Source organism: Rhinolophus ferrumequinum, chromosome 9 (assembly GCF_004115265.2).
Source record: "Rhinolophus ferrumequinum isolate MPI-CBG mRhiFer1 chromosome 9, mRhiFer1_v1.p, whole genome shotgun sequence".
Classification (NCBI taxonomy): domain Eukaryota; kingdom Metazoa; phylum Chordata; class Mammalia; order Chiroptera; family Rhinolophidae; genus Rhinolophus; species Rhinolophus ferrumequinum.
Window position 1 is genome coordinate 58,328,194 of NC_046292.1, and position 13,656 is coordinate 58,341,849.

General features: G+C 36.4%; 1 protein-coding gene across 1 annotated transcript in view; it reads left to right on the top strand.

The window, feature by feature from the left end:
- PTGFR (prostaglandin F receptor) overlaps positions 1–12,719 on the top strand; it is a 33,006-nt gene extending 20,287 nt beyond the window's left edge. Inside the window, exon 3 of the mRNA XM_033113338.1 lies at positions 8,923–12,719. Within this exon, the coding sequence (XP_032969229.1) occupies positions 8,923–9,225 (303 nt within the window). The 3' untranslated portion in view covers positions 9,226–12,719. The remainder of the gene's footprint in view (positions 1–8,922) is intronic.
- The last annotated feature ends 937 nt before the right edge of the window (positions 12,720–13,656 follow it).

The following is a 13,656-nucleotide window of genomic DNA, read 5'->3' on the forward strand; positions in this document are numbered from 1 at the left end:
CTTGATTTATGTTGTTTATACCAATGACTCTGCAACATCTGACTATACTAACTCTCCTAAGCCTATACTTGAATCTCTACTTCTCATTAGGTAAGTTGCTATAGCTATTGGAAGGTGCAAAAATTTCTCCCTACCTGAGTTTGGATGTACTAGCCACATGTCCTTTGGCAAATTATTAAGGCTGTGGTGAGCTTCAATTTTTAACTTCTGTACAATATTGATAAAAATACTGGTTATATCACTCATTTAATCATGTGACGTATGAATTTTCACATGATACCTGGTAAGCGTCCAGTGAAAGTGCTGCGTGATTTTTGTTATTACTATTGTGACCATTATTCCATTTGGTACTGAGTTTTAGGAAACTCAGTGGTAATTTGAAAAACATCCATTGAGTGCCTTCCATGGGCTTTGCACATGTGCTATATGGGATATAAACATGACTAAAATGGGATCCCAACTTCAAAGGAATTTGTAGTTTATTTGAGGAGACATGAGAAGAACTGGCTCTGTTACAAAAGAACCATGTGAGCAAATGCGCATGGCCTTCCAAAGAGCAGTTTTGCTGAGAAACTTTGTCTGTGTTTAGTCTATGCCAAATGACGAAGGGTAGAGAGTTCTTGACCAAAGCTTCCTTGAGTTCAGGTTCATTGTGGTCTCTGGTGGTCTTTGGGTTTAGTGAAATAGGTTTTTAATTACCAATCAAAGACTGAGTTCTCTTCTAGAGATACGATTCTTCTCTTTTAATTTTACCATTGATTTATAAACTATTTTTTTTTCTTCTTTGGATTAAATTACTTCATCTTTCCTCACAATGATGTCTTTTCCATAAACTTGTAGCAACTGCCGTTTTAGGTTAGCACCACCTTTTTTCTTTTCATAATGTGCTTCTTAATATGAATGTGTTTAATAAGGTCAATTCTTCTGTAAGATGCCAACCAGAGACCATTTTACCTTTTGGCATTTGGGGCCTTTGAACTTCAAGGTTAGAGAGGTTTTGAATCTTGTGTCTTTCACTGGCTAATCCCACAAGACAAATCTGATATGTAGTTCAACCCATCTTCTTTATCAAATCACTTACCTGAATGCAAAGCCCTATTTCTTGTGGATTACACATGTTTATTTCCTCTTGTTTATTCTGGGAAAAGTCATGTTCTTTTAAGTGAGGCCATTTTTGTGGTATTATTTGCAAAACCTCTCAAGAATACAGTCTCTTCTCTATAACCACAGAAGAAGGGCTTGGCTTTCTGGTATTGCAAATAATACCACAAAAATTGGTGGCTTGATGGAAAAAATTACAGAGAATTTATACAATGGAAAGAAGAGAGTGGAATTGGAGCCACAGTTTTATAGTAGTACAAGGAAGAAATTTCCTGAGATTTTGCTGACAGTCTCCTAAGGGAAGGAGAACCATCTTGATTCTTTTGGTGGTCGTTTTCAGATTGGATTACTTAGATTTACTCTTAGTGAGATGAGTGAATCATCAGTGTAATTTGGTGATGATTTGCCTTCAGCTTGGGATCAATTATGGTTAAAGTATATAGAGAGTATCTCCATACCCTATCTTGAATGTGTTTATAAAGTGAAAACAATTTGACCTTAATCTTAAGAGGCTTTTTATGGTAAATTTATGTACCACTCTGGTAGATTTTGTAAAAGTACTTACGAAGTTATGACAATGTGCTTTAATTACTATCTTTTGATTACTACTGCGGTCTGACAATCAAGCTCCATGAGGGATTTTTAACCTTATCATTTCCTAATTTGAAGGCAGGTAATGTCAATGTCCCCAGCATTCACATTCTTGGAACAACTGAGCTCATGCAGGGAGATTAAATCTGACCTACACATTTACACATTTTTACTCTGTCCTCTCAAGCAGGACAGGATGGTTAGCTTGCTGGTCAGGTGCAGGCCACGTGATAGTTCCCCTTTCTGATTTTCCCATTCTCCGGCTCCATAGACATGCTCTTCACCCTTCTATGTCATCTCTATTTTTTGCTCCCTGCAGTCTTTTAAGTAAGCTATATTGCCTTGTTGATCTGTGTCCTATTCCCTTTTTTTCCTGGCTACAGGAAAGATAATTATTTGAGAGAAATTCTTCATAGAAAGTGGAAGGCTAAAATTTGTCCTTCCCAGCCCATTCTGGGAGAGAAACATCGTAATCTGCTTTCTCCTTCCATCCCGCTGCTTCTTTGGAGTGGATGGACATGTTGGCAGGAGCAGCAGCGATTCCGCAACAGATTCCACGGGCCTCCTTCTGGAGGTCTTGCTGCCGTGAGGTCTCTGTTCCTTCAGAACGTACCTCTCTAAGTGTCTCCCACTATTTAGGCAGCTTTTTCTATTCTCCTGGGTGAAGTCTGGTAGAAGATTGAGCAAGTAAACTGCAGGGCCCCTGGGCAAGCTAACGTAGTAATTAGGAGGACAGGGCCGGGGCAGGCTTTTCTTCAGTCAGTGACACCAGTGGCAGGTTCCCTTATCTTGCTAAAACATAGTTTCCTTATCTGTAAAATACAGATAACAATAAATATGTCATAGGGTTGTTATGAGGATTCATTACCCTACTAGAAAAAGAGCCTTCCTAGCATAAGGACATGCTCAGTTCAAGCTTTTGTTATTATTCATGTCTGAATCTCTCACTCCTGGGTTCCATAGCATGGTGCTCTGCTTTACAGGAAACTTCCTGCCTTTCCCTTGATTCAGGATCCCATAACTGCCAGAAAGACCTGTTCTTGTGGATTGGTGCCAGCCTGTGTTTTGATAGTGGTCAAGTTCTATGATAGAGTCTGCAGTTGGTAATAAGAACGTTCTCTTACCTGTGTAGTTTGTTCTCATTCAGTCATGACTAATTTACTTTCATTGTATGTAACTCAGTACAATCGCTATTTGGTCCGTAGAGCATATCTTTTGATTGTATTCATTTTATACTTCCTTAAAGAAATTACCACACGATATGACATCTATGCCAATGTTATTTAATTTTACTTTTTGTTATATTTGGCATTCTGGGATAAATAACTATATTTTATTCCCTCAAAAAGTGTCATAAAAATAAATTACAACATCATTTTGTAAGGACTAGCAGCAAGGGACCATGTCAGTTATTCCTAGGAGTTCTGGCTTAAAGCTTCCCACCAAACAATGAAGGCCTGGGAGAAGAGACTGAAATAGCAAATGACAATACTTGGATTCTGCAAATGAGAACCTTCTCTAGACAGACTAACTTTTTTGTTTTTCAAGTGTCATACATTTTTTTCTTCTCTATGTACTATGTATTCTATGTATTCCATTTAAAATTTTATATTTTACACATCATTTCCTTAGGTGGCATGAAGGAGTGAAGATGCATATAAAGTATTATGATTTGGGATTGTCCCATTTTGCTGGGAGAACAGTATGCACACAGCATGTCCTGTTTTCTTATTTCTTTGCAACTTTCAAAGTCGTTAGCAGAGACAGGAATGTGCTGTCAATTTTGCCATTGGTTAGTCCTCTGCCAACAAATCAAGCAGAAAAAAGTTAATCTGCACCAGTGTTTGTATTTTGCAGCACTGACGTATACTTTGGGGGGTGAGCAACATTTCACAGCTGTTCTAGAGTTGGTCTGTAAGAATTACCATACACTTTTGTTCTTTTATTCTTCCCTATCGTAATACTTATGTCTTAGCTCTGAATCATTCACCATGTGCAAAGTGCTGCCTTAATTTTAATGACTATTCAATAAATTGGAAATGATTGAAATATCATTACCTTCTATATTCAACAATGTAGAAATTTATATAATTTAGGTATGAAAACAGTTCATTGTTGAAAAATATGTCCTGTTAGAGCCTCTACATTTCAATTTTTTAAAGTTTTTTTTTAAGTCTATTGTAGTGTCACAAGAGTAAGTTTTTTTCTGAAGGTTCTTGTAGTTATCATTGCAGAGATGAAACAATCTCATATTTTAAGACTAAACACTAGTTAAATCACCACACGTATATTTAACTCTAAAAGTCACCTGTTGAATTGAAATGGATTCAGTGATTTATATAATGTGCCTTTTCCAAAATTGCCATTGAAGTTAAATTAAAATGAAATTTCTCACTTGCAAAATCTCCTAGGAACTGTAACATTTAAAAATCAACCATTTACACATAGTTCTTAAGTTGCTAGTTATCCAAATTAACAGATAGATTAAACTTCTCTCATGGAGATGGAATGGAGTAATCCCTTGGCAGAGCTTCCCCAGGGACCTTTTTCATCATCTGTTCAGGCTGGATTGTAATCGCATAATCACAATTAGCCCCTTATCTCTGTGGTAATTCAGGTGCCAAATCTTAAGATCAGTCTTTGGATGATAATGTTATAAAGGACAATAACTTGTCAGTCAATGAATTGTACTTCTGTGTACTGTTTCATTCCCCCAAAGAAACTGTCCCTGAACTAGTCTTCTGTAATGACAGAAAAGAGGAAAGGAGTGGTCTGCCTTCTGGAATAAGGTAACTACATGTGAAAATACATGCGTCAGTGACTAGATGAGAACCATGTATAATTGTCGTAGACAATGTTCATATGAAAATAGGTGTTGATAATATTCTAAAATATGGTGTTGTATCTAAAGAAATTGGATATTCCACCAGAAATGGTTTTGGTTATATGTTCATTTAAATTTCCTTAAAAAAATTGTGCCAAGGAGAAATTCAAACTGCAGTAGAATCACCATAAGTTCACAATTAGTCAAGTCTGAATAACTGATTTTGATGTCCTAGAAAAATTGCAAAAAGTTACACTTTTAAATGACTGCATCTGGCTAGCAGTAAATAGCCTTGTCTGTGACACATTTACATGTCTTTATTAGTCATAACATCGTAACTTTGCTTTTGTCAGTCTCTCCTCAGAGGGACCTCATTCCTTCAAAGAATGTTGAATGCCCTACAGTATACCAGGTGCTGGGCATACAGCAGAGAATCAATCAGACAAGAACATATGCTTTCAAGAAGAGTCTGTTTTAATGTGATAGAAAGTAATAAGAAAAAGATAAACAAGCAAAATATACCATATGTTAGATAGGATTTATCTCTGCATCAGCAGTAGCATCTAGCACAATGCCTGGAAATAGCAGACACTCAAAAACTACTCACTGCTGGATTGGTTTACTTTTATGATTACTCAAAGGAACAGAAGCATAATTCTTGAATTTACTATTGCTTTTAATTATGAACAGGCGCTGGAGTCCTGGTACTGACCAACAGATATATAAACTTAGGGTATGTGTGGGATGATGGAATAACTTCCAGAATAAAACTTTAGTGAATGAGCTCTGCTACCTATGAATAGAGCAGCCTGGCAGATTCATTAATTTTGGTGGCCTTAACAATGGATGTAATTGTCTTATGTGGACTAGATGAGTGGTGATTTTATTGCGAGTGTTACCTATTTTGCTCTTTGCAGCTGACAATGAACATACACTTCTCCCCTCACACATCTTTGACCTCAGTATTTCTCTCTTATCTTAGTATTGAGTGTCTTAGAGGAATCAGGTTAGTTAATTGATTTTTCCAAGGAATAGCTGAATACTTGCCCCTGTCTACTTTTCAGTTAGAGTTCTAATAATCGTTAATAAAGATGAACAAAGCTAACATGCTAAGGTCCAAAAAAGGGATTTTAGAAAATGATGTGTAATAATTCCAGATAGCTCTTATAAACTAAATGAAAGGCTGTGTGTATGATGAGAATCTATACATGACTCTGGAATAGAAGGTCGTGTCACCTGGCCAGAGAAGAATGCTTTCAAGGCTTGTGTGGTGACTCTTGACAGAGTCCGTGGAAAATGGCAGACTTTCCTCATTCTTAACCCAGCTCCCACACTTGTGCCAGTGTTATTAGGGCTTGAATTTTGCAGGCAATTCTGTGGCACCTCACTCACATGCACATAGATATGCAGAAATAATCCATGTTCGTTCTGATATATTTCAATAAATGACTTAAGAAAAAAAGTACAAATTACAAAAGCAATGCATGATCTATTAAAAAATTAGTAAATTCAAGATAAACCAAAGGAAAATCAAAATCCTTTGTCATTCTACTATCTAGTTTACCAATGAAAACACTGAAATACACCCCAGTCTTTTTTCTTTGCATGCACAAAACTTCATATTTGTTTTTTTTTTCAAAATTGAGATCACACAACTTTCTCTTCAAAAAGTTAATCCTGAATTACAAACATTAATGCTTACATATTTTTTCCATGACGTAAAATTACCATACTTTATCTTTTATTGCATATGTAGATTGTCCCAAATTTTTAATAATATACTATCATCAATAATGTACTAATGATAATTGTTTTACATAAATATTCCACCCACATCTTTGTTAGTGGCTAAGTGATTGGTGCTTCTCACAAGCTAGACCCTAGAATACCCTCTCTCCCAGGCTCAGCTGGGGGTGGAAGGAGGGAGAGACTGAGAGATAGTGCTTGGGTACTGCCTGGGTGCTAGTTTCCCCGAGCAGAGGACCTCAATGTCCTCTCATGGCTGGTGACACACTGCTGATTGCAGAAGTGAGAGAAGAATCAGAGAAGTGCATTCCATGTAACTCGGGCATCTCTAAAGTAGGCCCAGCTGTTCCATGCAATTACACTGACCATCTGTTCCCAACTATCCAGAACAACACTGTGGAGCTCTGAGATCCCCACGAACACACCTAGCCATATAGGAAATGCATTCATTTAATACTCGTGAGGCAAGAGAAATATTTATTCATTCATTCTTGAACCAAATCCCCTCCCCAAACCTAGCAAATAGATTTTAAGTTTTACGAGGGCAGGCCGACGCCTGCTTGGTCTGCCATTGTGTCCTCAGTGCTAAGCACATTTCCTGGCACATTATCTGATGATAATCAACAAATATTTGATGAGTAAAGAAAAAATATAATATGAAAATATCTCAACTTAACTGCCAATTGGGTCGTGGCCTTGCTTTTTTCTAAAAGAAACTGGGCCCATATCGGTATATTTCTTGAATCCTGTTGACTAACTTGGGGAACAGTGTTATAAGAGTCTGTACTTGACCCAGGTACTATTGTGTGGGAACTGTAATTTTTTTCTGTGTTGAAACTTGCTTGGCCTTATTTAGCTGTAGACTCTTTAGGCCTGCTGTTCATACATTATTCCCCTAGGAAATGAACCCCAAGGGAAAGAACCTTTTCCCAAGGGATCTGCATGGACTGTAAGTCCTGTTCCTTTTAGTGACAACAAACCATGTCGGTTGGAATCCTTCACTGGTGGATGCTGTCGTATTAAAACTTTTAGAAACATTTTAAGCTTCTGCATATTAGACTATGGTGATGAATGATCAGATGTTTCTCTGATGATTTCTAGAAATAACTTCAATGAGTAAAAATAATACAATTTTATTCATTCCAACACTTACTGTGTACATCTTAGGTGTCAGCTTTTTTTCTGGATATTATAAACAAAAATAAGAAATGCTCACAGATATACAAAATAAAAGCATACTTATCTTACAGTGTGGTAAGTGATATAACAGGGTATGGACAGGATGCTGTGGGAGCACAAACGAAGGAGCTAACTCATCTCAGTGAACTTGGGGAAAGTTTCGTGGAGGTGAGGTTCAAAGGATGGATGGGAGTTCATCAGGCAGAGAAAGGGGGAATGAGAGTTCAAAACAGAGAGTCACACAAGCCAAAGCGCAGAAGGGCAGGGTGCATCTGGGGCAAGTGAGGCCTTCACAGCGGTCAGCGCTTAGGTTATCTGCAGAGGAGGTCGGATTGTAGAGATGCACTTCATATGCATTGTCAAGGGGCCGGCTAAGGAGTTTATACTTTGTTGTGTAGACAATGAAGGTATTGATAAGGAACATTTATCCTTCCACCATGAGTATCATCAAACCAAATTAAGACATTTTCTTCTGATAATCATCCATTAAGAAGACCAAGAAGACTTGGTTTTCTTCTTATTTGGCTTTGTTATATTTTCTCTTAATCCTGGTGGCATAATGGTCCAGGCCTCCCTTAGTTTTTCAGTTTCACCTTTTGTTTATTTATTTATATATCCAAACTGTTTTCAGCCCCCTCCTCTTCTGCCTTGTTTGTGTGTTCTGCAACTATTTATTTGGAAGTTAAAACTGGGCTCAGTGATTAAACCAATTCTAACATGTAACTGGGACCATTCATGGAACTTAATCCACAAAACGATCTCTTACATCCTGGGTGGTCAGGAAATGGACATATAAGACAAAAATCTACAATACATCTCAATGGTAGTACAGAGGGGAACTCATTTCCTCAAAGCCCTTACAAAATTCCATTGCATTTTGGGGAAGTTTTGGCCAAGTTAAATTAAGACTAGGGTGAAAGATAGGGAAAATGAAATAGAAGACATTGGTATCGTTGTAGTCATCAAGCAGACAATTCTAAAAGTAACATTTCAGAAAAATATCATATGCCATGTGCGAATTAATATCAGATGGTGTAAATTCATTTTTAAAAACTCTTATCTATAGTTTTATGTATATTTAACTTACCTATATTTTATTTATATAAATACACTTTAGTTCTCTTCATTGAGATGTACAAATGTGTGTTGGCTTTGAACTTACCATTTATAGAAGTAGAAAAAGGTCAGTTACTAGTATCAGTGGTTGTCCTCTCTTGAGTTATTCTATCTGTGTACATTTGACTTACCATATAAGTTATAAATTTTGTAGGTTTGATGTCAATTTGAATTCAAAGGATTCAGATGTATGCATCAATGTTTCTGCTATTATTCATTTCTTTTGGTCAGTATTGTGTAAAATAACATCACTTTTGTGGAAGATAAAATGAATACTATGTAGCATAGCTAGTTAAGTTAAAATAAAAGCTATAGGACTGAGAAAATGTCTATCAACTGATTTCCCTATATTGTTTGTTTTGCAGGTAACTATGGCTAACATTGGAATAAATGGAAATCATTCTATGGAGACCTGTGAAACAACACTTTTTGCTCTCCGAATGGCAACGTGGAATCAAATCTTAGATCCCTGGGTGTATATTCTTCTACGGAAGGCTGTCCTTAAGAATCTCTTCAAGCTTGCCAGACGCTGTTGTGGAGTGGATGTCATCAGCTTACATGTTTGGGAGCTCAGTTCCATTAAAAATTCCTTAAAGGTTGCTGCTATCTCTGAGTCACCAATTGCAGAGAAAATAAATCAGCAAGTACCTAGTTTAATTGGACAGTAAGTCAGTGTAGGTCGAGGACAGAATTAAGAAAAGTTTTGGCAATGTTTTACTTAATTGTATAGATATATAAAGCCTAACTGGAAAATTCAGACCTTGGTGGGTAGTTTGGGGGCACTTTTGTCAGATTTGGCTTTTGAAATTTGTTAAATTAACTGTATAATTGCATATTTGTTTTGTCAACTGGAGATAAACATGATGAAATAATGCCATGGGAGTCAAATTGAATACAATTTTGGGCTTATCCGTGTTATTTGTGCTTCTTGAATGAGTGACTATTGAATCCTAAAGCATTTACTAGACCCATTTGCCAAAGAACATTGTAAAACTACCTGCACAGTGAAATGGCTATCTGGGGGTCATTGCTCTGCAGATGTTCTGTATGGACTAGGCCCAATGAGATGGAGCACCCTCATTTTTTGATCTGGTCTGTCTTACCCATCATTATGTATCCTCAGTCAATATAAGTGTGGTCAAGTCACATGAGATTCACTGTGGCTTATAATGACCTCTGTAAACACCAGGTGTGACTGTCAGGTTGCCTGATCTTGCATCTTGCTTCGAGTGAGCCTGAGCCTATCCTTGTCATATTTGATAAATATGACTGCTTGCATTTAATATTATGAAGGTCAGTTGTTTGAAGGTTTTCTTGGTAAGTCATAGATTTGCACAGTTTTCAAATAATCCCCCTTTCCTCTGAAAATTCTAGTGTACAGTAACAATTTTTAGAGAAACAAAGTCTCTATCTTAGCACATGTATAAGCAATTTGCATTATAGCAGTTCCTTGAAGTTCTGCCATGGATAATGCAAACAATCGGAACCTACACCCAGTTATAGGCGCAAGAACACTGGCAAAGGCACTTTACCTTGAGTTGTCATTTCTATGTCAGAGATAAAAGATACAATCTATATGTAATATACAAAGACTATCTGTAGGTAATGTGTTTCTGCTTTCTGCTTTCACACACACACACATACACACACACACACACACACACACAAGGACATCAGAAATTTCTGTTGAAAGTGGCTTCATGAAATTTGTAAGATGGCATCTTCTACAGCCTGTGCTACAGTGTCAATGGGAAGATTGGCAATTAGCCAGGCATTTGGAAATCATTCTAATGGTTAACGAAGAGATCAAGGGATAATAATCTCTCCTCAAATTTCCAAGTAATACTTTAGACCTTTTCTTTCCTTATTTGTATAATTCAACCCAAAGAAATTTAGTACTCTTTCAAAATGTCCTAGGTCCATCAGAGCCTAGGGGAAGTAGTTCTGCTTTATAATAGTGAAATGCATTTTTGGAAAAGAGTTCATTGCCTTCATTAACTGAGGTCCATGTTAAAATTAATCTTCCCTGTGAGACTGATTTCAGATTCTCTGGGAAAGTTGTGTAGTTCAATTACACGTAAGTTATTATGTTCACAGATTTTTGCTTTGGACTGGTAATTTACATTGGAAGTCATTATTTTGGAAAATTCTCATGAATAAATTAAAACAAATTAAGCAAATAGCTTTATTGAAGATTTAAAGTCAACCATTTTTTTCCCCCACTAAGTTTAAAGAAGAGAAACTCATATACACTGGTACATGATATAATTAAAGACCAGTAGATGATTAATCCCACAAATTTAGGTTACTCTCCTTTATAGAGCACATAGTAGGTGCTCAATAAATACTCGCCAAATCTCAAAAATTCTTGGTGCAAAATGAGATGAAATTGCAAATTTTTGTACATTTTTAATTTAAACTGACAATTACCTATTGGTTATTGTGATATATACATATATATATATATATGCATATATATTTGTGTGTGCAGATATATAGATATATCTCCAGTGTATATGCTTTAAAAAGCCATTGCAATTTATGACTGCTATTTTATTACATACATGTTCTCTTCAGTTTCAAGAGGACTTAAAGCCCAGAACTTTAAGTTGATTTAAAGGAGGTATCTATTTCTTACAGCTACTTAAAAGTTAGTGTCCTGTGAACAAAAGCACGAGGAACCATAGCTCCATCCTTTTTCCTTATACTGTATAGGATATTGCAGTGAACATTTCCATGTACTGGGACCTAGGACAGATGCGGGGGAGAAACTCTTATTGAGAGTTCCAGGCCTCTTCTTTTTGTAGCTTTTTGTCATCGAATGGCAGAATTGTTGCTCTATTGCCATGATGTCACCCTGGCCATGTGTATCTATATTGAGGAGACATTGTGAAATGACCATGTACGGCAATGCATTAGCATGCAAGGTTTTGAGGAGTGACAGGGGACTCACTCTGTGCATACCCTGGAAGGATTGTATTATTTGAGCACAGGTTTAGAGCAACTAAATTGGTTTTATGATGATGTTAAACCCAAGAAGTAGACACGAAAAATTGAAAAAATATTAGTAAAAGAAAATGCATTTACATCATTTTAGCCTTTTCATCCAAGAAAAATGAAATAATATGTATATATGACTTTGGAATTTTATTCCTGGCATTATACATATATTCTATAGTGTAGTTTGGCAATTTATTGTATAATGAATAATAGAATGAAGCATCCCCCAATAACTTTCATACAAATGTTCAAAGTAGAAGTATATTTATTCAGATTACTGGAAATAAATAGTACAAACAACGTTCAACAAGTTTACCAATTTTGAAGTTTTAAGCTCTATTTTAAAATTCGTAGTTAAAACCAACACAGTAACTGACTTTCTCTTGTCACTGGGTAAAATAGTATCTAAGCAACTCCTCATACTATTTGATTATCTTATTTCTGGACATTATTCTGGGCAAATGACTTGAAAATAGCAAGCTTTTTCTGATGTTAGTGAACTTTTTTAAATTGAGACCAAAAAAGAGAAAGAAATCCAACAGCACATGGGTTTTTATGATTATGAATACAAATACAAATAATGCTTACTCACAATTAGCTGTGGGTGTGTCCCCAAATATTAAGACTTTTTACTATGGATTTAACCAGATAATAGAAATATGCTTTTTGCATTTCTTTTTTCTAAAGGCAGACACTCGCTTCTACTTATCTGTATTGCTGAAGTGGAAGATACCTAAAAGTTCACACACACACACACACACACACACACACACACACACACGCACATATATCTGTCTTACGTAACAAACAGTATTGTTGGCTCATTTTCAGACTTAAAAAGAAAAACCTGCTTTGGTATTGTGCCTAATCTTACAACCCAAACAAGAGATCTTGTTAAATACGTACATAGAGTAAATTTTTTTGTGAAACTTGTTGCTAGCTTCACCTGTATCACCATCATTGCACCAAATTAATAAACTGTCTACGGTCAGAATTTATAGGATGGAAATACACATTTTCTTACTTCTTCATCTCAGTGTCAAAATACTTTACCACCTAGTAAGTAATGTTGGGCTTCAACTTGTTAACTGACACATTTTAACAGTAGATGAATGTCTTACGTGAATAAATGTATTTTGTGTTCTTCAAACTTGTTGGATTGTATCAGAGATTAAATAGTGATACGTGTATTTTGTTGCTTGCATCAGTATGCAACTCATGTAATTTTAGTGCTTTGACTCGTTTAAAACTTCAAACAAATGATGTTATAATAAACTTGCACTAGCATTTATCAAGAGTGATTATTTTCAGCAAGGTCATATAAGACTTCGAACTCTTGAACCTAAGCTCCCATTTTTATCTATTAGATGGGAGGTATTTCAATTTATTTTTCATTATTACCTTTTGCTGTCCCTTTCTTGCCTATTCTTCTGTGACATCTGCTTTCTTTTTCCTTTGCCTCACCTTACCTAGGTAGGTCATAATTCTGATGGGAATCTGATTATTTTCAAAATACAGTGGCCTGTCTCAGTCAGGATAGCCAAAGTATGTTTGGGACAACAAACCCCAAAATCTCAGTGCCATAAACCCACGAAGATTTGTATCTCATCTATGGCTCTGGTTCACTCATAAGGGGAACTCTTATTATTGTAATCACTGTGTGACCTCAGGTGACAAGGTAGCTACCACATTACGTGTTGCTGTTTGCCATGCTACAGGGGAAGAACAGCATGGTGGCTCATGCACTGGCTCTTAGAGCTTCCACCTAGAGGTAACACATACAAGGTCTGACAATTAGGTTCACAAACTCATTCTAGAAAAAATGCTACATGCCTCATTGCTTAATATCACTACGGTCACCTTCCAAGTACTCCCTTTGGGAAGCTATGCACCAACACCAATGCCTAGTCTACCCTTCAAAGAAATTTTGGAACTGTCTGGAATGGCCATCAGAACTGTTGTCATATTACCGTTGATGTCCTGAATGTCATCAAAATGTCTTCCTTTCCATATTTCCTTTATCTTTGGGTTAAGAAAGAAGTCATTGGGGGCCAGATCAGGTAAGTAGGGAGGGTGTTCCAATACAGTTATTTGTTTAC